At 37.2% G+C, this 25,775-nt stretch overlaps 1 protein-coding gene across 2 annotated transcripts; it reads left to right on the forward strand.

Annotated features, from left to right (window-relative positions):
* The first annotated feature begins 699 nt into the window (after positions 1–699).
* On the forward strand, positions 700–25,209 carry RGS10 (regulator of G protein signaling 10). Of its 2 annotated transcripts, XM_026704863.2 has the most exons (6): positions 700–1,172; positions 13,180–13,298; positions 14,632–14,718; positions 16,979–17,122; positions 20,751–20,818; positions 21,007–25,209. In XM_026704863.2, coding segments are annotated over exons 1-6 (609 nt in total). In that variant the 5' UTR covers positions 700–982; the 3' UTR covers positions 21,008–25,209. The 2 variants fall into 2 exon arrangements, with proteins under 2 accessions (XP_026560648.2, XP_026560647.2); XM_026704862.2 differs by lacking the exon at positions 20,751–20,818 and having other exon boundaries at positions 706–1,172.
* Positions 25,210–25,775: the final 566 nt, after the last annotated feature.

Here is a 25,775-nt window from a genome sequence, read left to right on the forward strand (position 1 = left end):
ACATTCTCTTCTTTCCTTAGGAGTGACACCAGTCAGTGTTGATTGTAGTTGTTTGATGAGGTAAAACAACTGTTGTGTATATGTATTGTACATAAAGTCAACACACCTTAGAAATACAATGTTCTAAGAAGTTTTATCCTTTTCATTTTCTGTCAATATTTGTTCATTTCTGGGGACTCTAACTATTAAAGTGCGCTCTTCAGTACCACTTGGATGTTATGGTAGCTACTGTGTTATTTTAAAAATCTTTTAGAAATCTTATTTCATTTTTGACCTTGCTTCAAAAGGAGCAACAGTATATTTTATCTCATATTGTAAGCAATCATACAAGCAATATTTATTTATCTTAAATTCTGGTTAGTTGCAAGAAAAGTATGCAGTAATCATGTTTCCATTATATTTAATGCTTACAGGATCTTTTAGTTTTACCACAGATGCAGGAAGTATACCTCTTATAAAATGCAGCCATCTAAATTAGCTAGCAGAATACTGCTGCAATGATATATCTTTCCCATCTGTAATTGCTTAAATGAGCACGCTCAATTGTCTTCGGGGCAATTTTAATTTACGACAGTTTCGTTTACTTTATTTCGCAACTCAAGTCTACAGTTCCGTACGGCTTCCATGAAGGCAATGTACCTAAGCAAACCGTTTCGACCTGCCATTGACACGCACCGTCCTACACACCGCTATCCCGTGAACCCATCAGGCCGTTAAGACGCGTGCTCAAAGAGATTCGCGTGCAGACGTTTAACGCTTTCATAAACTCTCTATAAACGGTGGAGACCCGCCAGATCTATCGAAGACTGAATGGAAGAGGCGCCTCAAAAACTTCAACGTGGGCCGGAACGCTAGCAAGCCGGGCCCAAAGACCTCTCCTTCCCGCCAAATATAAGGCGGGCCGAGCTTTCCATTCAGCCGCGACTGGCTCCCAGCCCGTCTTCTCCCGCGGAGATGAGAGCGGGCGTGACGCGCGCCAGAGATGATTGCGCTCCCAGGGCCGCGCCAGGCGCCTCCCATAAGCAGCGAGGTGGGTTGGAGGGCGCTTGCCGAGAGCGCGCTTCAGGCTGAGGGGATACGCCTCCTTTCCCCAGACTCTTCGCAGGGCTGCTCACCGCCGGCGATGTTCACCAGGGCGGTGAGCAGACTCAGCAGAAAGCGGCCTCCGTCAGGTATGAGGGGCCGTTAGAGCGGGTGGGGAATTGCTGCCATGTTGCGGATAGTGAGAGATGTGTTGATGATGGATTGGAAAGAAAACGCGACAGTCCCAGCCTTGCAGCATGGGCTGTTTTGCTAGTTTTCTTGCAAGCGGAGGGTTCGGATCAGGGTAGGTTTGCAGTTTGCAAAGTGGCTTTTTTCGGTGCGGAAAAGAGGTGGGATTAGCACGCCTGGGCTTGACTCGCCGGCTGCTAAGTTTGCTCTTCTGGTTCATTATTGCTATTTTTTATATATAAATATAAAAATATTTCAGATTTATGATTGCTAGGTTTTTTTTCCATCCCGCTTTTTTTTCGCTCTCTGAAGTCAGCAAACGCAAGGGGAAGTCTTGCACCCGAAAGAGGAAGGCTGAGGAGGCTTGCCATTTGGCAGGGTGGGATTTCCAGACCGACTGGTAAAAACGAGTCAGAAAAAAAGGAAGAGGGAAAGAGACAAGCACGCACTGAGGAGCTGAGAGCTCTTGCATAGTCTTGCATAGTTAAAGATACCGAAATGGTTTCAGGAGCATGCAAGAAATGCAAGATAAAAATGAGACTCTACTCTTTTCCTTGTGAATCAAACAGGTTGGATTGCTCCTCCAGACGGGGAAATATCCCATTAATATTATATTTCTCGGAATAGTCAGCACGAATCAGAAAGGTAATACAAAATAATACAGCGAAGAGCAGACGCTGGCTCCTGTTGAGGCAGCTTCAGTTCACTTTTATTTTTGTTCAAATCCTGGAGTTCCATCTTTTTATGCAAATCACTTTTGCAGTATGAAAATATTTAGAGATGAAGGAATTATTCCAGGAATGATGGAATAATTTTCCACATCTCGGATACAGAATAGTACTGTTCTGCATGGAAAATAATATGTTTCATATCCCAAATTAAAAAGTCCAGCCATTCTCAAGATTGGGTTCTCAGGATTCTGTTGAACTTTGTAAAAGCATCGTTTTGTTTTGAATAGCTTTGTGAAAAGTGAACAAGAGTAAAGCCATTTCATGCCATTTTTGATCAGAATATTACTTTATGATCAGACCTCATTTTGTAAGCTGTGTTTCAAAAGTATATTCCAGTAAACTTTCTAGAGGAAGTAGTTTTCCAAGGAGGGATTGTGACAGTTATTGAAACACCTTTAACCACAAAGAAGCAACTGTATCCTGTTTTAAGATGAATCATTGTAACGTTAGTTCCTTGTAAAATAGGATAAAAAGATGAGTGTAACTGTGTTCGAGGTTCCATCTTTCTGCCTTGGATGTGAACCCAATTCTGCAGAATTGTGAAATAAAAGCAATCTGAATGGAGATCCGTGTCGTGTTGATATTTGTGTGAAGGCAATCTGACAATCTGGCGAGCCAGGCAGGAGGCTTCACGGCGATCCTCGGCGTTTGGGGACAGGTGAGTTGTGGCCACTCAGTCTCCTTTAGAGACAACCCTTCTCCCCGATCGCTGAGAGGTCCCAGGAGCCTCCGAATCCGAATACCCAGAGAGAAAATTGTGGCTGACCGGACTTCGAGAGATAGAGTGATAGAGTGGCGGTACCGTCGGGAGAAATGGTCTGGGACCATATAGAAGCCTGAGTCGGGGACGCCCGCACATCCGCAAACCCGAGGAGGGTCCCGGAGTGATCAGGTAAATTTGTTCCTTTTCAATAGGAGTAGAATTGAAGGCACGTCCTTAAATTTTCTTCTGGGAAGAAAGTCCAGCGCCTGCTGGAGGATTGGGAGCTAGGAAGAGAGGTCCTTAAACTCTCTGGGAGAATCCAGCGCTTGCTGGAGGACTGGGACTGGTGAGTCAAGGCTCTGGGAGCCTGAAAGAATAGAAATGGGGAAAGGACAAAGTGAGGGTCTTGGAGACCTGGAAGAAGCCTGTTTGGGACAGGGAAGATTTGACAAAGGCAGCAAACCTATTCCGGTGGATTCGCCTTTGGGACAACTGTTGCAACAATGGTTCTCCCCGAATCTCAAACATTTTACCCGGAATCTTGAGAAGAAGCACATGATTTATTTGTGCAAATATAGGTGGCCAAAATATCCTCTGATTGATCCTAAATTTCCATATCACTGGAGTCCTGAGGGGGAAACCAGTACCTATTGGATGACCAAATTGTGAGACTATATTCTCCAACACAAAATGACCACCCAAATTGCATAGAGATGTTTAAAATTTTCCCTTCAGCCAAAAACCTGAAGTGGATGCATTTCCTCTTAGGGAAGTCCCTAATGGGATCAATGCTGCAGGCAATCTGGTGACAGTCTTTGTGGCTGTCCCCATAAAACCAGCCGAGTTGCGAGAATTGAAGAAGACTCTTCCAAAGCTTCATGAAAATGCTCATGAGGTGGCCGAACAGTTAGAGCTATGGTTGGGTCCGAATGATTACACTTATCAGGAGCTGATGTACATTTTGGGACATCTATTTACTCCTGAGGAGCGGAATCTCATCCAGACCTCACCTGGAGAGTGTGGAATGAAAGAGTGAATGGAAACAAGGGGCAGTGGCAAGAGATCAAAAATTCCCCATAGAAAATTCAGAAAATGGAATTGGGGAACTGTGGGAATGGTTGATCTCCTGAAAGCAGCCCAACAAGTTTTTGTGAACAGAGACACTGTAAAAACCAGACAGAAATCACAAATGATGGTTGCAGCTGTATAGGCTGCAACAAAGAGCGAAGTAAAGAAAAGTAGGAATTTTGAATTTTGGGAAGGGTCCAATTGGAGAAAGAAGAGAGAATTTTGGGGATACAAGCAGGGAAGTTTTCGAGATAGAGGAAGAGGTTCCAGAGGAAGAGGCATGGGAATGAGACAGCCTGGAATGGATAGGAGTTGCTTCAGGTGTGGGAAGGAAGGTCACTTTGCGCGCAGTGTCCTACCAACCAAGAAGAGTGGAGTTATGCATTGTATGATGATTAGGGCTGTTCTGGCTCCTTTAAGAGGACCTGCGGGGAGCCATTGGTAAACATTTTAGTGGGTCCTAACCATCAGGAGCGTCTGTTCCTGATAGACACCGGCGCAAGCCGGACTTCTGTGTGTGACCTGGTAGAAGGTGCACATAGATCAAGGAAAGTGATAAAAGTAGAAGGGGTGAGTGGAAAATCTCAGGATGTGTGTGTGTTTGAACAAATTAGACTGGAAATGAATAAAGTGGTGACTGAAGCTGAAGTGTTGTATATTCCTGATTCTGGAGTGAATTTGCTGGGGAGAGATTTGTTGCCTGTGTTCAGTATCCAGCTGTGGGATACCGGGAAGGAAATAAGGATGATTAGTTAATGATTTGAGAAGGATCTCCTGATCCCTATACTATCTTGGAAGGAATTCCTCCCAAAGACTGTGATAGATCTGAAGGATGCCTTCTGGGCATGCCCCCTCAAGGAGGGAAGTAGAGACCTGTTTTGCATTTGAATGGAATGATCCTGAGACTGGGAGAAAACAGCAGTTAAGGTGGACATTACTTCCCCAGGGCTATACTTTGTTGTTTGGACAGGCTTAGGAAGAAAAGTTAGTGTCTTTTGAGAAAGGGAAAGGGATAGTGTTGATTCAGCATGTGGATGACTTGTTGTTGACTGGGGAGAAAGAGAAAGAGGTTAGAGCAGCATCTGTGGCTTTGTTAAATTGGCTGAAAGAACAAGGACTAAAAGTCTCAAGGGAAAAGATTCAGTTTATTAAAAAAAAGGTGAAGTATTTAGGACATGTTATTCAAGAGGGGGTGAGATCCCTAGATCCTGAGCGGGTAAAGGGACTGATGAGTTTGGCACCCCCAAGAAATAAGACAGAGGTAAGAAGAAGTTTAGGAATGATTAATTATTGCAGGGCTTGGTTGGATGGACATGCTAGCATGGTGAACTTTCTGAATCAGAAATTGCAGGGAAAAAGATGAAGGGATAGAGTGGAGTACAGAGGATGAGGAAAGGTGGGAAAAGATAAAGGAAGCATTAGCAACAGCACCAGTGTTAGCCCTTCCGAATTTAAGGTTACCTTTTTCATTTGTACGTGTCAGCTAAGGAAGGGGTGGCAGTAGGAGTGCTTGCTCAGAAAAGGGGGGGGCGATTTCAACCCATCGCCTTCCTGAGCAAGACTTTGGAGCCTGTGGTGAGAGGATGGCTAGTATGTGTACTAAGGTGAGGCAGGACTTAGAGGAAGTTCCCCTGGATGAGGGAGAACGATGGTTTGTAGATGGTTCTAGTAGAGTGGAAGGAGGTGTAAAGAAAGGCTGGGTATGCCATTGTTACTCAGTCTGGGGAGGTGATTGATGATCAGCTCAGAAATGTGAACTTTTTGCATTAAAGAGGGCTCTGGAATTGGTTGAGGGGTTGGATGTCACTGTGTGGACGGATTCAAAGTATGCTTGGGGTGTGGTTCACACTTTTGGGAAAATTTGGCAAGAGAGAGGATTCATCAAGGCTGATGGGAAACAGATAGAACAGTTGGGATTAGTGGAAGGAGTGCTGAAAGCTTTGATACTTCCTCATAAGGTAGCAGTGGTACACGTAAATGCACACCAGAAAGAGACAGAAGTTGAAGTAGTGGGAAATAGATGGGCAGACAAATGGGCAAAAGAAGCAGCTGGGGAGGTAATCCTGCAGATGGTATCAGTACCCATGTTGCAAGAAGAGCCCGAAGAAGCTTGGGAACCAGATGAAGAAAAGATCAGGGAAAAGTTGAAGAAAGAGGGGTGTCATAAAGCTGAGAAAGGATGGGTAACAACAGATGGGGTTAGAGTGTTGTCTGAAACCCAAATGAGAAATGTTATGCAGTACTTACATGAGGGAAGTCATTGGGGAACTGAAGCTTTAGTTCAGGCAGTCAAGCCCACATATTGGAGTTTGAATATGTGGACTACTGCACATGCTATTTGTTGGAAATGTTTAATATGTCTTAAAGTAAATAAGTCATCAGCACGGAAAACAGAAAGGGGGGGTAGACCCTTGTGCCACCTAGTGGGAGTTGGAAATATTTACTGGTTATTAAAGATCATTTGACTGGATGGATGGAGGCCTACCCTGTCAACAGCTGCCACAGTGACTAAGATTCTGCTGGAACAAATCATACCCAGATATGGCATGACAGAGGTAGTAGATTCAGACAGAGGCACACATTTTACACAAAAGATATTACAAGAAGTCATGAGGGCTGTGGGGGTGAAATGGAATTTACACACACCATGGCGCCCCCAATCTTCTGGGAAAACAGAACGTGGGAATGCGGAATTGAAGAAACATTTGACCAAATTACAATTGGAAAATGGGTTTCCATGGACAAAGAAGTTATCCTTGGCACTACTCAGAATCAGAACATGTCCCTGGAAAGAAACTGGGGTCTCTCCATTTGAGATGCTAATGGGGTGACCCTACTTGGCAAAAATAGGGAATCCAATTCCTGAATTCAAAGATTTGTTCTTGAGAAAATATTTGCAGACACTGTCCAGGTCTTTGCTTTCTCTTCATAAACAGGGATTGTTGGTGCAATAACCACCTCTTGCTGGCAGCCAACATCCCCATGAAGTTGGAGACTGGATCCTGATAAAACTTGGAGGACTGAGAAATTGCAACCTAGCTGGGAAGGACCGTATCAAGTGCTTCTTACCACGGAGTCTGCTGTTCGGACGAAAGAAAGTGGATGGACCCACTACAGTCGTGTGAAAGCTGCATCAGAACCTGAGAAGCCTTGGAAAAGCCACCCAGTGGAAGGACAACCTTTGAAATTGACTCTGAGGAAATAATTGGGACTGAGAAATATGTTTCTGTGTATTTCAACTGCACTTGTGAGTGTTTTTGTCTTACAACAGGTTGGAAGAGCAGGAACCGAACAGACTGAACATGTGCAAAGAGCTGGAGACCTGGGAAATGATTTGTGGACAGAGAATTCGTATATTAAGGACATCAGGAAGACCGCACAAACCTTGAATCTGACAAATTGTTGGTTGTGTATGCATATGCCTGGAACAGGGAAAGGAGAGGTTATATTGCATGGAATACCACTAACACGACAAATGATGGTGCCAGATGGGACAATCAAAACTACTGGACCTGTGGGTGGGGCTGTAACAAACAAGGTATTCATTCAATTAAGGGAGACAGCCTATGTTTGCTTTAAAAGAAGTGTTAAAGGAGGACCATTCCTTGGAGATTGGGAAAAGTGTAATAAGACTTTTGAAATGCCTGCGACATGTTTCAATCATAGTATAGTTAATGCTTACATGATTAACTGGACTAGAGTGTCAAACTTAACTTGGACTATGAGAAGGAATAAATGGTTGCTGTGTGGGAAGTACGCTTATAAAGAAGTACCAAAATTATGGTCAGGCACTTGCACTATGGGGTATGTGTTACCTGCAGTTTACAAGTTGGACGAACTACCCAACACTCGAATCCGGAATAAAAGAGAGGTTGATTCTGGGATACATCATAGGTCTTGGTATGAGGGATTAGCAAGAGCCCTAATATTCCCTCTTGGGGTAGGCATGAACTATAGGGATATGACTCGAATGAACAACTTTATTATTGCCATGTTTAATGACACCGTTAGAAGTATTAAGATGATTAATCAGGAATTATCTGAAGTCAGGCAAGTGACCCTGCAGAATAGATATGCTTTGGACATAGTCCTTGCAGCAAAGGGAGGAGTATGTGCTCTGGTACATTCCCACTGTTGCACATATATCCATGACTATGAGCCCAATATCACTAGAACTGTAAGAGATATGGAAGATCAAATTCATGAATATCAGAAGGAATGGGATGAATCAGGGATTGCAGGATCATTGTGGGATGCCCTATGGTCCTGGTTACCTGATGGTTCCTGGTGGAAATCTATTTTGACCACTGTTATAGCCATAGTAGTTATGTTAATATGTTTATGCTGCTGTATACAATGTATTCCAAACTTGCTAAACATGTGGGTGCAAAATTGGGGAAAGATTAAGTTCACTAAGGACGAATCAGAGAAATTGTTATACAGCATTTCAGGGATGTGCTACAAAAAGTAAGTCGGGATTTATGTGCTTTTGAAACAGAAATGATCCAGAAAAGGGGGAATTGTGAAAAGTGAACAAGAGTAAAGCCATTTCATGCCATTTTTGATCAGAATATTACTTTATGATCAGACCTCATTTTGTAAGCTGTGTTTCAAAAGTATATTCCAGTAAACTTTCTAGAGGAAGTAGTTTTCCAAGGAGGGATTGTGACAGTTATTGAAACACCTTTAACCACAAAGAAGCAACTGTATCCTGTTTTAAGATGAATCATTGTAACGTTAGTTCCTTGTAAAATAGGATAAAAAGATGAGTGTAACTGTGTTCGAGGTTCCATCTTTCTGCCTTGGATGTGAACCCAATTCTGCAGAATTGTGAAATAAAAGCAATCTGAATGGAGATCCGTGTCGTGTTGATATTTGTGTGAAGGCAATCTGACAGCTTGAAACAATGAACCTTTGACAATAATACTGGATATTGGAAGTTAGATTCAGTATTTATCTGCACATCCTGGATTTCATATCTTTGTTTATAAGTTACTGTATTTTTCATCCAATGGTGGAAATGATATGTGCTTTGATTTTAACATGATGTTCTGTTCTAGGATCCCTGAATATGATCCCTGAACCAAAAAAAAAAAAGTAAATCTGGCTGGAAAGTAGTTATTTGGAAAGTATTTATATACAGCATTAACAATATGGATTTATTATCTATTTTAAGCTAAAGTTTAAGCTAATCTTTGTTTGCCATGATTTGGATGAGAGCAACAGGAAATCTCCAGGATATAGTTTGGACTGCAAACAAAAAAAAAAGCTTCCTAAAAGAAGACAACATCAAGCTACTTCTGTATTGCTGCAAAACATTACCTGTGACCCTAAATTATCACCAGAAATCACTCAGTTTGATGGAGACTTTACCTTTTGCCTCTGAAAAGTTACTGTCCATTACTGAACTGTCTGTAGTATGCAAGACATTTCTTCATTTTTATCTGTGGAGCATATATCAGGACAAGTGACCTTAAATAAGATCCATTCTTATTTAGATTTCCAGAAAACTTTTCTGAGTTATGAAGGTGGTTATTAATTCTACAATCTTTTCTTTAGTCTCAGTGATTTATTCTGCAGCCTGTCTTTATTTCAAATACTTAATTATTCTGGTTGCGGTTCTCTGAATCTTTTCCCACTTACTAGGATTTTTAGGTCCAGATTGGTTTTCCTGTTCCCAAATACCAAATTTAGATGAAAAACATCTTTTTTTGGAAATAATAGAGATCACATAATTTACTCATAAATATTCAGTGATCTGACAAATTATATAGTTTAGTCAAGTTAAATTATAGCAATGCAGTAACTTATAAGTAAACAGTTGGGTTGCTGTAGCTGAAAGGTATTGAAGATAAATCATAGGGCATCAGTATTGCTTGGTGAAAAAAACATGTAATTTTAACCTGGTTTATTTCTTGTTACACAGGGGCTTCTTGCCTGAAAATGTTTCTTATCTATTGTGTACCTATATAACATCTACATTTCTGTATGTTTTTAGTTAAAAGTTGAAACCTATGATTCCAAAGAAAATGATTTCAGCAAATCTACAGATTTAAAACACAAATTACAGAAATATGTACTTTAGAAGCAATACAGGTAGACATCAACTTATGACCACTTGCTTAACAACCATTCAAAATTACCACAGCCTAGAAAGGAAGCTTTACAACTCATAAAGCATTTCTGGTTGTCATAAAATGTGCTTAATCCCCTAGGATCGGATGACTGCTTTTGGGGAGTTTGGCTAAAGGCTCATCTTTAAGAAGGGTTATGGTATTCTGTGATCACATGACCACAATTGTAGTATTTTTGCAGTTTCTGGTATTTTTTTGCCATTTGGAAGACGTTGTTTGCCCTTATGACCACCATGTTTTCTGAACCCCACAGCAGATTTGCTCAAAAAGGCAAAAAAAAAAAGTTATAAAATGCGGTCCATGTGGTTGTCTTTACTTAACATCCAGAATGACTTATGACCAGAAATACAATCCCAATTGTGGTCATAAGTCAAGGATTGTCTCAAATATTTAAAAAATTGCATGTTAAAATTAAATAAACCTGACTATGGAAAGTAAAGTTTCTTTTTTTCTGGGCCCTGGATTATTTTCATGTTTGATTGTTACTTTCAAGCTTCAGTTTATTTCAAGCAATAAAATGTGTTTCTATGATTGTAAATAGATGTTATGGTTAAGACATTTGTTTTGGATAAATATGCATTGTATGTTTGATAAATATATATCATGTTTCATATGTGGGTGTAATGTTACCACTTTTCTGCAAATTGCAGAGATAGTTGTAAATAGAGAGTGAAATATTGTGCAAGTTATGTTAGCAATAAAGATTGTAGCTAGTCTGTTTTATAACTTAAATAAAGTAGAGGTCCTATTTAGACAAGAAAAGCAAAGGGACAAAGCTGTTTACGCTAATTGAGTAGGATCTATATTTTATTTCCACTGAAAGCAGTGGGACAAATTCATCTGATTAGAAGTCCAACAAGTAGTATTAACTAGTTGTCTATTTGTTTGCTTGTTAATTGATGTTGCAGAGGAAAAAATCAGAGATGATATGCTAAAACTGCTTAAACATAGGATTTAATAGGAAGCTCAGATGACATCTTCCATTTGGAACTCGCCCATGTTTTTATATTGCTTCTTTTATTTCTTACCACAAAGTGGGTAGGGAGGAGGAGAAAAGATAGGCAGAATAACTGCAGAGTCCCTGCAGAGAAACAAAAGCAACCGAAGTGTACTTTAAATATTTAAATAGTTCGCTGAGCTGAAAGCTCTGAGATTCTTCCCCGGGGTTCTAAAATTCAGTTGTATCTAGTAATAACCATAACTCACTGAACATTCTACACCAGGATTGCCCTGTTATTGTATTATATTAGTTTTTTGGACTTTACTCTGATTATGAGCTACTAAGAATCTGGCTTAATAAAGCAGCAGATGAAACTAATTGATTAATTTATGATAGATTCTCTCCACTCCCCCACCAAAATTAATTAGCGCCATCCCTTTGACATACTCAAAAGCTTTCAAGATCTGGTTGTCCATTTTGAATACCTATCAGAAAGAGAAACCTTGAGAGTTCACAAGGTTGATACTATATGGAACAAAACTGACCGAATCTGGGTGTTCTGCCTTTGATACCATGAGGCTTCTTCCTAAAAGGTAACAAGGAAAACCTGTTGTAAAGCCCAAATACAAATCAAACATTTGTCATTTTTAATAAAAACAAGCTAATGTCCATCTAGAAAAATGTTCTTTCCCATAGTTATGGCTGCAGTTTTTTCTGAAATAAATGCTGGCTTCCAAAAAAAAAAAAGATCTTTTTTTTGAAGATTAAACAAAAACTGGACATTTCCCTCAGAAAATGGACAGTGGACATTTCTGTACTACTTTTTTTTCAGAAAATCAAAAACTAGCTCTAAATAAAAACATGAACCATTTCATTAAATCACAGTTCTTGGCATTCAGGAATTGTTCAATAGAAAAATAAAGTAAATAATCAGGAAGTCTTAAACGGGGTTGCCAGAAAACTATCCTGGATGCAATAAGAATGGAGAAGCACTGGTGCTTTTCGTATATCTTTGCTGCCATTTAATGATTATCCAGATTTTTTTCAGTTCTGTTGTGGTAGCCCAAGCCTTACAAGTATTAAATGTGGCTAGTCATCTTTGACAAGAATATTTCAGTTCTGTGTCTATGAAGATTCTCAATCATTCAGGTCAAAAGTGCTTTCTTAGAAGGCAACTGGAGTTTCTTGGCTGGATGAGAAGCAAACATTTTAAGGAAAAAACCCAAGAAAGTCCAGTTGCCTTTTGAAAAAGCACTTTGTTGGTTTCATTTTTGTATTAACAGAATCACAGAATTGTGAGGGACATAGACTTGGTAGGGGCTGGCTTGGGTCCTCTTGAGAGCAACATCAAATTCTGGAATTCCCTTTCTGTAGAACCACTGTTGATTTGACTTATAGCCAAAACATGCATTTTATGTGATCACAAAGAGTCAACACCAACTTGATTGCACATAGTAGTAGTACAAAAATAGCTCCAAAAATGAATACTGAAAATGTCATAGATAATTCATAATAGTCAAATGAAGTCTGAGGAGGAATGGATATTTCAAAATGTTAAGGGTACACATTCAGGGAAAATTGGAAGGGAAAGGTTATGCTGGAAAGTTGTAATTGTAAAAATTACACTACTGTATTTTGTTGAAGGTTTCATCCAATTTAGTAGTTATTTCTACAAGTTTCAAATAAAAACAAAATATTAAGAATGTTTGTTTTACTTTTAAATATTTTTAACCCAGTAAATTCTAGAATGATAACAAGAAAACAGTCTGTTTTTCCTTTAATTTGAATCTTTTTACATATTTTAGTGTGCAAATTTCTTTAAAATTCAGTATTTTTCCCATTTTCTTCCTAATAGAAAACATATTTAAAACATATGGATTTATGTAGCTGTTCTGCTTTGAATTCTCTTTTAGGAAATATTCCAACTTGTTTACAAGGCAAATATTTAATATCTAACACTATTGCCTTTTTAAAGCTCCTTGAATAGCTACTTTATAAACTTGGAAAAAATGATATCTTAGTCACATTCAATAAACTCACTATCTTTTATATATGCCATATAAGCATGTTTACTCATTTGGATATTATATAGTGTTGCTTTGCTGTGGGTAATATAAAACAGGAAAACATGATTAGTGCAGAAATATGACATTACTTTATATCAAGTAAGATTATATTCATATTATAGTTTTCTACCCTTTGAACTTGAATCTTGAAATTTGTAGTTAACTGTGGATTAAATGACATTGACATCAAAATATATTTATCTTTGTTGGTTATCTTCTTCAAAACTGCAAATTAATTGAGGTGTGTCCAGCCTTTTAATAGAGATTGAAACAGTTCTGCAGCTATAAGTTTAAATAGACAAACATAATTTACTTTCTTTTTCAGAAATAACTGACAATGATAGCAAGCCATGTAGTAGCCATCAGATCCTCAATGGAACCACAAGATGGGCTCAGTCATTGGAAAGTTTGCTGGAAGATCCAGAAGGTGTAAAAAAATTTAGGGTTCGTATCTTAATTATTACTTACAGCACAAACCTAAATTCACCATTACATGAATTAACAATATGCAAGTTATTTATTTTGAGAGTCTTGAGTGTATTTAATGGCACGGAGAAAGATGTGTGAATTTCATATTCATGATTGTTGAGGTGTTAAATAAGTGTGCAAGCTTATGTAAAAAGGAGTGTGAAACATTTGCCTGAAAGCCATCGCTAAGCCTCTACACTAATTCTAATACTCTTGTCAAGATTGCATGAAAACGACTAGAAAAAGTTGTACTATAAAGTTATACTACGAAGTATAATATAAGATTTTAGGACCCAGGTGCAGAACTCTTAGGGAAATATCAGCACCTGATCTTTGAATGACAATGAAGGTTGCATTCCAAAGAAAAGTGCAGGAAGAAGGGTAGTATGCTGCCATTTCCTGGTTTTAAATCTTGTCATCTTATGAGACAGAAGACATACACAGGTAGTCCTTGACATACAGGCATTCATTTAGTGACTTTTCAAAGTTTCAGTGTCACTGAACAAATTGAGTTAGGACTGTTTTTCACATGACAATTATAACATCACTATGGTCACTATCAAAATTCGGATATTTGGCAACTATTTCATATTTATGACGGTTACAGAGTTCCAGGTTCATGTGATTACCTTTTACAACCTTCTGACAAGCAAAGTCAATAGGGAAATCAGCTTTAGTAAACAACTAACTTACTAACTTAATTGCAGTGTTTCACTTAACAACTGTAGCAAGGAAGGTTGTAAAATGGGTCAAAATTCACTTCACTCAGTTGTAGTTATTAGTTGAGAACTACCTTTTTTAAAAATTGCCCTTGTTTTCTGGAAAGTTGTACTTGGTCACCATTTTTCTATCTTTTATTTATATATTATATATATTTTATTGTTATTTATATTTTTGGCTTAATTGTTTTTTGTTGTCATATGCTGCCTAGAATTGGTATTGCATAACTTTGGCAGCCTTATAAATGTATTTATGAATAATAATAAAGTTTAAATAAAGTAAAGGTGTTCCTGAAAAAAATTGTTACCGGTAATATGAATAATCTCTCGTGATTCCATTATTCCAGTAAGGCCATAATAACAATTGCAGTTTGGTAACAACCTTTGAAGAGGTTCTGAGCATTGTAGCCAGATATTCAAGAAATCAGCATGTTGCTCAGACTCACACTTTGTACACAGATGTTTAAGAGTTTGTAATTGAATTTGCAAGAAAATCTTGTTCTTTATATCAAAACTTTAAATGAAAGTAATAAAGGCTGACTTCTAATTTATGGCACTTTATTTTAATAGCTTCTTTTTCCCCTTACCAGGACTTTTTAAAGAGAGAATTTAGTGAAGAAAATGTTTTATTCTGGCAAGCTTGTGAAGAGTTTAAGAAGATACAAGATGAAAAACAGGTATTGACTACAAAATCAAGCGGAGCACAGATGAACTTCACTTGATATGAATATACGTAGAAAACAATGCAATCTACATCTATTATAATTACAGCACACAAAACTGATTCAAATGGGAAGTGATCAAGAAATCCCAAAAATGTAATGATTGTTGAGATAATGGTGGTTCATCAAGGATTTTTTTTCTTTGCTACTTGTTTACTGGATTGCATGTTAAAATGACTTTAAAACTACCATATGTTTTTCTATAATTTTCTTACTGTTTTTTTCCTTTTGACCAGTGCTGTCTGATTTAAGAAGAGGTAAACTCAATTTTATCTTATATTTCTGTGGGAAATAAACTGAAATATAAAGAACTGATTTCATATTTTGCCAATTCAATTTTTACTATGTAACCCTGTAAAAAAAATAAAAAAGCATTATTTTGGAAATGCTGCTTAAAGTAGGATTTCTCAACTTTTAAGAAGTGTGGGTTTCAGTTCAGTTTCCAACATGCTGAAAATTGAAGTGCTCACATTTTAACATTACCAAGTTTAAGAAACAGCCTAGATGAATGACGTTAAAATCAGTGATCACCAACTGGTGGGTTGCAGCCCACTGGTGGGCTGTGAGAAAATTTTGGTGGGCCGCAGAGAAATGTCATCCCCAGAACAACACCCAAAGCAATTAATCCAAGCTGCGCAGGATCACAAGGCTGCGCTGCCCACATAGGTCCATGGGAACATAAGGCTTGTGTCACATTGCGAACAACATGAGGTAGTGAGGGGAAGGGGGAAATGGTGGAAGGAGGGAATTTGTCCCACGCGTCTCGCCTGGCCACCAGGCTGCTTCTTTCCACTTCCTCTTTTGGCTGCATGCAAGGAAAGCAGCAAAGGCAGTCTTTCTCTCCCCCAAACTCTGCCAGAAATGAGTTTTTAGGACTCTGCAAGGCATTCTGCTCCAAGAGGCTGCACTAGCAAAGACTCATTTCTGGCGGAATTTGGGGGAGATAAAGAAAGGCTTCTGCTGCTTTCCTTGCATGAAGGCAAAAATCTCTCTCTCTTTCCCCCTGAAAATGGAGCTGGAAACGGTATCCTGCGATCCCAACTGAAGATTGATTGATCGGTAGGAACACGGGGTGGGGAATTTTCCTGCAGACTTTTTTTGAGATTTTCCCAGGTTCTCAGACGGGGTGGGAGGATGTGAGGGACCTGTGTGTATGTGTGTTTGTTTATTTGTGTGTGTGTGTGTTAGAGAACATCACCAGCCCTCGGAGGTTAGATAAGATTTCTCTCTCTCTCTCTCCCATCAATGACAGCAAACCATTGTTAGTTAAAATTCATATTAGTGCTCCACGGCATTTAAAATTATGAGTTTGGTGGTCCCTGAGGTCCAAAAGGTTGGCAACCCCTGGTCTAAATATCTTGATACCAGCAAGCAGTGACATGGAATTTGTTGGAGTATATACTAGTTTTCTAGAAATGAGCATGTGATGGCTTGCATAACAAAATAGTCTCATAAAAGATGAAGATGTATGATTAAGAAATAAAGATAAAGAACAGCAATCTGGTTGATCAAGTTGTAGATAAAGTGCTGATTTCAGAACTGCACATATCAAGAAGCAAGATGAATGTTAATATGATTCCGTAATTACACCATACCATTTCATATTCAACTTCAGTTTTTTGTTAACTCTACAAAGGGCAATTATGAGTCATGAGAATTCCAATACAATACAAAATTTGATTTGCTACTTTAGTCGTCATGTTTTTCTTACCATGTAATAATCTTTGTTGTAACAAAAGCTATTGGATGAATCCGTTGCAATCCTTTTTAGTCAAGGAATCAGCTATACGCAACAATTAAGACTGTTTCAAATGACTTTTTTGAATACAAAGCTAGATCATAATAAATGTGGAACTTGGCTTACAAGATTCATAAACCCCAGCTATCACAGCCTATAATTAGTGTTGTAGGATATAACAATGATTACAATAATTTATTGATTATGTTGGCTGTTTATAGTTAGGTTTATTTCTAGAATAGTGTTATAATCATAGAATACAGTTCTCTTTTCTTTACATTCCAGTAGGTTCCTCTTCCCTTTAGTATTGGAAAGACTATCTGAAACAGTATGTGTGTGGGACAGGGAGATTTCAGGAGGAAAATTAGGCAGTTTTTCTCTGCTTAAGTGGAATAATGTTCAGTTAATACAAAATATTTTAATATTGGTAGTATTGGGTAGAATCTGTACTTAGTGAAGATGTCCTTCTCTTCATAGATGAAAGCAAAGGCAAATGAAATTTACAAACATTTCTTGTCAAATAAAGCTTCTTATCAAGTCAATGTAGAAGGACAATCGCGTTTGGATGAATCAATACTGGAAAAACCTCACCCTCTGATGTTTCAGAAACTTCAAGATCAGGTAAAATTCTGAAACTTAATTATCTTGTGAAAGATGTACATCTTTCCTTTATTTCAAACATTGTATTTGATGACATAATACACTGAATAATTTGTTTGAATTTGTTTTTGTTTTTTTAAATAATTGCTGGTTAAGCATGGCAAAAGTATATTCTAGATAGTTTATTAACTGATTAGTCTTTCACCCATATTCAAAAATACAACACAACCAGATGCAAGATCCCGTTCTGAGATAAAATAGATAAAAGAAAATACAGCAATAAAACATACATTTGGTAAACACAAGGAATCAATATTCAGATAAAGACATCACTTTTACAGAATACCCCAATCTGTTTGATATGGATTTTTATCTCAGCTGCCTTAACTACAAACTTAGTAGTTCTGCTCATGATAGCCCAGAAACCAGTGGGTTGTTCTTTCAAGTAGGGATGTTAAATATCTTAACGCAAGAAAAGCATGACCTTGACAGTCAAACAAAACATGAGCAATATTTTCAATGGCTGGGGCAATGCATATACACACAATGAATATACACAATATTCAAAAGTTGCTGTCCTATCTCTTAAAACCTTGATGCTTTTCCTTTTGGAAGAATTATGCTGACACTGCTTCTATTCATCTGTGCATTTAATATAAATATTTATAAATTACTGCAGTCCTATATATTTTTGTCCACATGATTCTTTGATGAATGCATATTATCACTGTGTACAAATTAATGTTTCCACTGACTCAAAAATATCCCATTTCTTCCATACTTTTCCATCTTTTCTTTCTCTAAATCTAGATCTATTCTGTCTCAGATTTGAGTATTATCCTATCTTGTCCTCCACCCACTCCCTCTCACACACTCCATTATGTCTTGTCACTTTTCATTTATCAATAACTCTCCAATGCATTCACCATCTTGTTGTGGGAAGAAAAAAAAGGAGCAAGCCTGGGTAATTTTACAGGTAACTATCAGGCCTAGTAGTTAAGGCACCAAGAAATCTCAAGTTATAGCACTGAAGAAATTACAGAAATATTCAGAATAAAAGGATAACCTCTTCAAACATTTAATGTAATTTGCATAATAAATTATCTGTGGGGCTTTATTTTTGGTGCATCTTATTCATCACTGACAGATTTTGACTTTCCAGTAGGCTGCATTAATGTCAGTTGCTCATAGGTTAGACATTCCAGGATGCAACAGTGGATTGAGATCTAAGAACAATTAGATGCTATTGCTAGGCATAACAAAGTTAGTGGATTTACTGTGAGATTAAATCAACTGATTATGTGCTAATAAAATGTCCATTTGGCTTATGTTTTCTATAAATAATTCTATTTAAGACTATATTGTTTTGGCATTTTTGCAGCAGCTATATATGGTATAAAAGAACCAACTTTATGTTGACTCCTTAATATGCCCAACGTTTATTTAAGAATTAATAGCAATATCATTATCAATGGAGTTTATGGCATTATATATTGTACTCAGTATCCTGAAGCATCAGTAATTTATGTAGTACACATGTAATTAAACTTTAATTTATGGAATAATACTGGGAAATGTGGAAAAGGTTGCTGGGTGCAACAATGAAGAGAAAAAGCCTGTGTATGAAGAAAAAATTATATAAGAGAGTGATTGCTACAGAAATGAGGAAAAGAATATAATGATATGGAGAAAAAAGATAGTTGCAAAATGTATAGATAGTCTCAATTACTGACCACTATTTCAGTGACCATTCAAAGTTACAATGATGTTGAAAAACTAGACTTATGACTGGTCCTTAAACTTGAATGAATGAGTTCGGAGGAAAAGAAAGACCAAAAAAGTGACAGGCAGAGTTGATGACATTTTTTAAAAAAAGTGTTGTAAGAAAATATAACAAATGTTTGTTCATAAACCAGCATATACAGGTGAAACTCGAAAAATTAGAATATCGTGCAAAAGTTATTTCAGTAATGCAACTTAAAAGGTGAAACTAATATATGAGATAGACTCATTACATGCAAAGCAAGATAGTTCAAGCCGTGATTTGTCATAATTGTGATGATTATGGTTTACAGCTCATGAAAACCCGAAATCCACAATCTCAGAAAATTAGAATATTACATGCAATCAATAAAACAAGGATTGTACATAGAACAATATCGGACCTCTGAAAAGTATAAGCATGCTATGTACTCAGTACTTGGTTTGGGCCCCTTTTACAGCAATTATTGCCTCAATGCGGAGTGGCATGGAAGCGATCAGCCTGTTGCACTGCTAAGGTTATGGAAGACCAGGATGCCTCAATAGTGGCCTTCAACTCTTCTGCATTGTTCAGTCTCATGTCTCTCATCTTTCTCTTGGCAATGCCCCATAGATTCTCTATGGGGTACAGGTCAGGCAAGTTTGCTGGCCAATCAAGCACAGTAATTCCACGGTCATTGAACCAGGTTTTGGTGCTTTTGGCAGTGTGGGCAGGTGTCAAGTCCTGCTGTAAAATGAAGTCAGCATCCCCATAAAGCTCGTCTGTGGAAGGAAGCATGAAGCGTTCCAAAATCTCCTGGTAGACGGCTGTGTTGACCCTGGACTTAATGAAGGACAGTGGACCAACACAAGCAGATGACATGGCTCCCCAAATCAACACAGACTGTGGAAACTTCACACTGGACTTCAAGCATCTTGCAGTGTGTGCCTCTCCATTCTTCCTCCAGACTCTGGGCCCTTAGTTTCCAAATGAGATGCAAAAGTTGCTATCATCAGAAAAGAGAACCTTGGACCACTGAACAACAGACCAATTCTTTTTTTCTTTAGCCCAGGTAAGACGCTTCTGATGTTGTTTGTTGTTCAGGAGCGGCTTGACAAGAGGAATACGACATTTGAAGCCCATGTCCAGGATCCATCTGTGTGTGGCTCTTGATGCACTGACTCCAGCTTCAATCCACTCCTTGTGAAAGTCCCCAACACTTTTGAATGGCCTTTTCCTGACAATCCTCTCCAGGCTGTGGTCATCCCTACTTCTTGTGCACCTTTTTCTTCCACACTTTTCCCTTCCACATAACTTTCTATTAATGTGCTTTGATACAGCACTTTGGGAACATCCAACTTCTTTTGCAATTACCTTTTGAGGCTTTCCCTCCTTATGGAGGATGTCAATGATAGTTTTCTCTACAACTGTCAGGTCAGCAGTCTTTCCCATGATTGTGATTCCTACTGATCCAGACTGAGATACCATTTAAAGGCTCAGGAACCCTTTGCATATGTTATGGCTTAATTAGCTGATTAGAGTGGGACACTTTGAGCCTAGAATTTTGAACCTTTTCACAATATTCTATTTTTCTGAGATTGTGGATTTAGGATGACCTGTAAGCCATAATCATCTCAATTATGACAAATCACGGCTTGAACTATCTTGCTTTGCATGTAATGAGTCTATCTCATATATTAGTTTTACCTTTTAAGTTGCATTACTGAAATAACCTTTGCACGATATTCTAATTTTTTGAGTTTCACCTGTAAACTGGATGGTTTATGTGAAAAAAATCACATGGTTAGAAAAGTAGTCTTTCATGTAGTCTTTTGACACATCCTTCAGTTATCATTTTATTTGCCATGTTTGAAAAGCATAATCCATAATTGTCTTGCTCGTTTTTAGATTCCACAAGCTATGTGGACTTCAACTCCCAAGATTCTGTGTAGACTTAATGGTGGATATGAATTCTGGTAAATCAATTTCACATACCTGAAGGGAACCATTGATTGGGGAAATCCTGCTAAGGCAACAGAATATTTTCTTTTTAGCACTCTTTTAACAGATTTATTGTTGATTAATTGGGGAGCTCATTTGCAAAACCTTTCTTGTTGTTTGATGCTTAGTTTCAAATAGATTGTATTTTTTTCTTACCATACAGATTTTCAACCTCATGAAATATGACAGCTACAACCGCTTCCTGAAATCAGATACATTTCTTAAATTGAAGGAAACTGAAGAACAGGAAGAAAATTCACCTGATTCTCAGACTGCAGCAAAAAGAGCTTCTAGAATTTATAATACATGATTATATTCACATATTTGGATACAGTCCAAATAACAACAATCCATAGATCAATACTGAGACTACGGTCAAAAGCAAATCAGTACTCAGGAATAATCTTTGTGGTTAACACAGATGCATTTCGGTTTGAATAGTATAGAATCCTATTAGATAAAATTGATCTTTGTTAGCTTCAGTGACTAGTTTCTTGCCAGTGCTTGCTTCTAGATATAATGATCAAGGTACTTATATGACAGCCCTTGAAAGACTGAACAGTTTGTAAGTTCTTGCAAATTACTCATAATTTTTTAAAATAGATTTTCTTATAAATCATTTGGTAGGGATGGGTAATAAGTGTAACATTTAAAAGTAAGTTTGAAAGTAGAGATAATAAAAGGCAAAGGTTTCTCCTGTTCACTCATGTCTGACTCTAGGGGGCAGTGCTCATTTCTGTTTCATAGCCAAGGAAGCCAGTATTGTCTGGAGACATTTCTGTGGTCATGTGGCTAGCATGACTGCCGAGATGCACGGGAACATTGTTTTCTTCCCACCAAAGTGGTACCTATTTATCTACTTGCATTTGCATGCTTTTCAGCTGCTGGTGGGACAGGTAATGGGAGCTCACCCTGTTTTACAGTGCTTGAGTCTTGATACTGGGCCATCAGCTTCCAGCTGACATGCTCAATGGCTTTAACTGCTGGTCCATTGTGCCCCACATTTTGAAACCCTCATAGAGTTTTGTCTTAACAGACTTTACAAAGTTTTAACTGCTATGTGAATTGGATTAATCATGTTATTTTAGGTACCCAATCCATTGTGCATCAGATCAATATCTATTTGGTTAGGACTTTTGACTTCAAATAGTGCTTCCTGGACCTATTTTATAGTGTGTTTTTTTCTAATTAAAACTAACAAATCTATTTTCAACTCCAGCAGAAGTATCTTTTAAGAAATGCCTATATCTTAAAAAAAAATTCTCAATAGTAAAATGGACAAATCTCACAACAATTCACCACTGAGATTATGCTACAGAGACCCATTTTCATCTCGTCTTTCTTGAAAATATTTTTTTTCAGGAATTACCAATATGGAAATACTCTAATAGAAATACGGAGCTAATGGAAATGTGGGCCGTGTATGAAGTTTATGGCAAGAAAGAAATGTCAAACGTTTAGAAAGAAATTGTGCTTCATTTTGCTGTCCTGTTTTTTAAATCACATTTCAAATATTGATAATGCCAATGAAATGGTATATGTTAGTATGTGTGATATTATTTTATATTTGATTATGCTTGGGGCATTCCTTCTTCATGCTTGGGACCGAAGCGTAGTTTGTTAATATTTTGTCATCTATAGAAAATTGAAGTACAAAAATAATAATGATAATAATATGATTGCAAACCTCAACCAAAAGCCTTACTCTCTATTTTCCAGCTGTAATAGCTGAGGCAAAGAATCTATTTTTGTTTTAATATTTATTTCACAAAAAATAATTGCAATGTTGTTAAACACAAGGAAACAAATTGGGTCACATGCTTCATTTACAAATTCTGCATGTGAAATGTAATTTTGGCTTACAAATTATTTGCATTTTTATCTTTATATGGACTACTTTATTGTTCAATTTAACTCTTTAAATATTTGTAAGTTTTGTTTATTTGGGCAAGTAGCGCACGTAATTTTTCTTTCTAGCTTCTTTCTTTAGAAGTTATAAGGCAATAATATATTAGGAAGGGTCAGATTTCAGAACTGACTATATATACAATAAATGATAGCAGCTATATTCTCCTCTCATCTTAACACAGAGAATTGTGGTTGAACCAGCAATTAGTTGCTGGTTTATTTGGTTCTCCCCCAAATCACTGTATAACCAAGAGTAGCAAATACTAGTATCAAATGATGTGGTGTGTAAACCATCCTAGAAGGAAGGATAAAATATCCTGGATAAGGCTGAAGCTAACAAAAGTTGGAAGCAAGAGCCTGAGATAAGATAGCATTGCTATAAGATTACAAGTATCTTTAACACTCAAAGCTTAATAAATGAATGGCAAGAAATCTGTTACCATGTAAGGGTGAGAGAGAACCCTATTTCTAGTCCCCTAACTGGATTTTTTTTTAATTGAATAGCTTAATTTTTAAAATATTTCAAAGTTCTGTTTACCTTCAGACCAGTAGTGCCCTAACTATTAAATAGGACCATTTTGTTATACCTTGCAGTAGCTGATCATCTTCACAAATAAAGCTTCTTTGATACTTGTTTTAAAGTCAACTTGCCTTTCTGAGCTGTGTCCTTGACTCTTCCATTGTAAGCTCCTAAGTGAGGCTTAAGATTAAGAGATTTATTTCAATATTCAAGGTGAATCTCTGAGAGCAATCTCTTATTCTTTGTCCCAACTCTTTGGGAGAATAAAAGGTATTCAAGAGTTAAGGAGAAAACTATGGCTAATTCTTAGTATATGTGCTGCCGAAGCGAGCACAAAACTATGGCTAATTCTTGATGTCTTCTGGAAAAGTTTCTTCAGAGGATTGAATAGGGCACAAGAGAATTGACCATCTTGTCCAAGTGCTAATCAATAGGGAGGACTTTGAGGAAGTCGAAAAAATAGAAATTTTAGGGAAAGTGTTTATGCAATGTTTGTTTTTTGATTCTAAGGGAAGTGGACTGAGCTAACTGCTTACTAGAACATTTGATAAACTCAGAAACTGCAAATTAAAATTCTGTGGCAGGAGAAGCTTAACCGAAAAATGAAGATGGATGGAAGTTTTTAAAATGGAAATACTGAAAGGACAATTTAAACAATTCTAATAAGGCATAGAAGCCAATACAGTTCAAAAAGTTTAATAAAGATCAGAAGAACAAAAAAAAAATGTCAGAAATGGAAACAAGGCTGCTCCATAAGCAAGCTGGTTGAATTGTCTTTTTTATTCTTGTTCAAAAAATTAAAAACTAATATAGACATGGATACAAAATGTTGGGATTAAGACATTTAGACAGAATATGTAGATGCAGATCCCTATGAATTAATATGTAACAAAAGATGGGTACGACAGATTGAGCTATTTGACTCCAAGCATCCAAGTTTTGGATAAATGCAAGTAGATAAGTGGAAGGTTTAGTAGCTGAACTCCTTACATGACTTAGATCACTTCCTAGAAGTGAACAGGTATTTCTTTGCCTTCTCCAATCTAATGCCTACCAGATTTTCAGCCTACACATTCTGGAAACTATAATCCTAATACATTTGCTGGATGTCGGATTGGGATAAAATTATCAAAGGGCTATTTGTGCCTCCATTTAATAAAAGTCCTATACCCAGGCAATAACTTTCTGAAAAAATGTGTGACAGACAATAGAAGGTACTATGTATATTAATTTGAAATATTTTGCAAAGGTACTTGGAAATATTTGGACATAAATAACTACTCCCTGATATTTGGTAACTTGACAGTTTGATTTGAATATTTCAATGCTTGTGGTATCATATTTAATTTCTTTTTAGCCAGTTAAATAATGTATATGATATATTCATAAATGCCTATTGGAATATTCATGTTTTGATAATCTGAACATGTTAAATTTGTACACTTTGTACAGGTAGTTCTTGACTTACAATCACAGTTGAGCTCAAAATTTCTGTGGCTAAGTGAGACAATTGTTCAGGGGAGTTTTACTAACCTTGCCATAATTAAGTGAATCCCTGCAGGTATTAAGTTAGTAAAATAGTTATAAAATGAATCTGGGTTCCCCATTGACTTTGCTTGTCAGAAAGTTGATTAATTGACATTGCAACTGTCATAAATCTAGGCCAGTTGCCAAACATCCAAATTGTGATTATGTGATCACAGGGATAATGAAATGGCCGTAAGAGTGAAAACCAGTCATAAGTCACTTTTTTCCGTGCTGTTGTAACTTTGAACAGTTACTAAGCAAATGCTTGTAAGTCATTGACTACCTTTCCTACTACGTGGGAAATAATGTGATAATTGTTATTCAAATTGCAAGATACATCTCATCTTACCTATTCAAGTCTAAAATGATGGAAAACCACATTAATAAATATGTAGCATGGCCGTCAGTTAAGATGTGTTGTGTAAAATTAATCAGATACTTTAGTTGATTAAACTATCAATGAATTAGAATGACTGAAGGTTACAGTTACTTAAATGATTGCATTAGTGTATAATTTTTAAGAAAGCTGAAACCTGAATCATAATCAGTAAAAACAATAATAATAAACATAGGAATGCTTTGCCAATTGAGCAGCACCCTCTATTGATTATGTAGAGAATTAAAAGCACTCCAGCATTAATAGGTGAAACGTTTGAGTTTATTATTTACATTTTTTCACTTTGCACTCACACAACTTTAAGATTGTTTTGGGAAGCTCAAAAAGTTGGTTGAAATAACATGGCAAGAAGTTACACTAACACATTAAATACAAGAAAACATTCAGATTTGCCTCTGTTCATGACTTTGAGAGCAGCTTATATTGCAGTTTAATCGCTGTTGTCTTTTATTAACACAGGCAAGTAGAAAGGGAAGCTAAATTCCCTGTGTATCAAGAAGTTACAGTAAATAGTTTCTACATGTAAACATATGTTGATATATCATCAATAATATAATTACAACTTTCCTATTAAAAATGC

This window comes from Pseudonaja textilis, chromosome 4 (assembly GCF_049901715.1).
Source record: "Pseudonaja textilis isolate UNSWEBS1 chromosome 4, rPseTex1.2, whole genome shotgun sequence".
NCBI lineage: Eukaryota > Metazoa > Chordata > Lepidosauria > Squamata > Elapidae > Pseudonaja > Pseudonaja textilis.

Coding starts and splice junctions, on each gene's coding strand:
- RGS10 (XM_026704862.2), top strand. CDS start 983: ATGATTGCGCTCCCAGGGCCGCGCCAGGCGCCTCCCATAAGCAGCGAG. Junction 1,173..13,179: donor CAGAAAGCGGCCTCCGTCAG/GTATGAGGGGCC, acceptor TTTCTTTTTCAG/AAATAACTGACAATGATAGC. Junction 14,719..16,978: donor AGATACAAGATGAAAAACAG/GTATTGACTACA, acceptor TTCTCTTCATAG/ATGAAAGCAAAGGCAAATGA.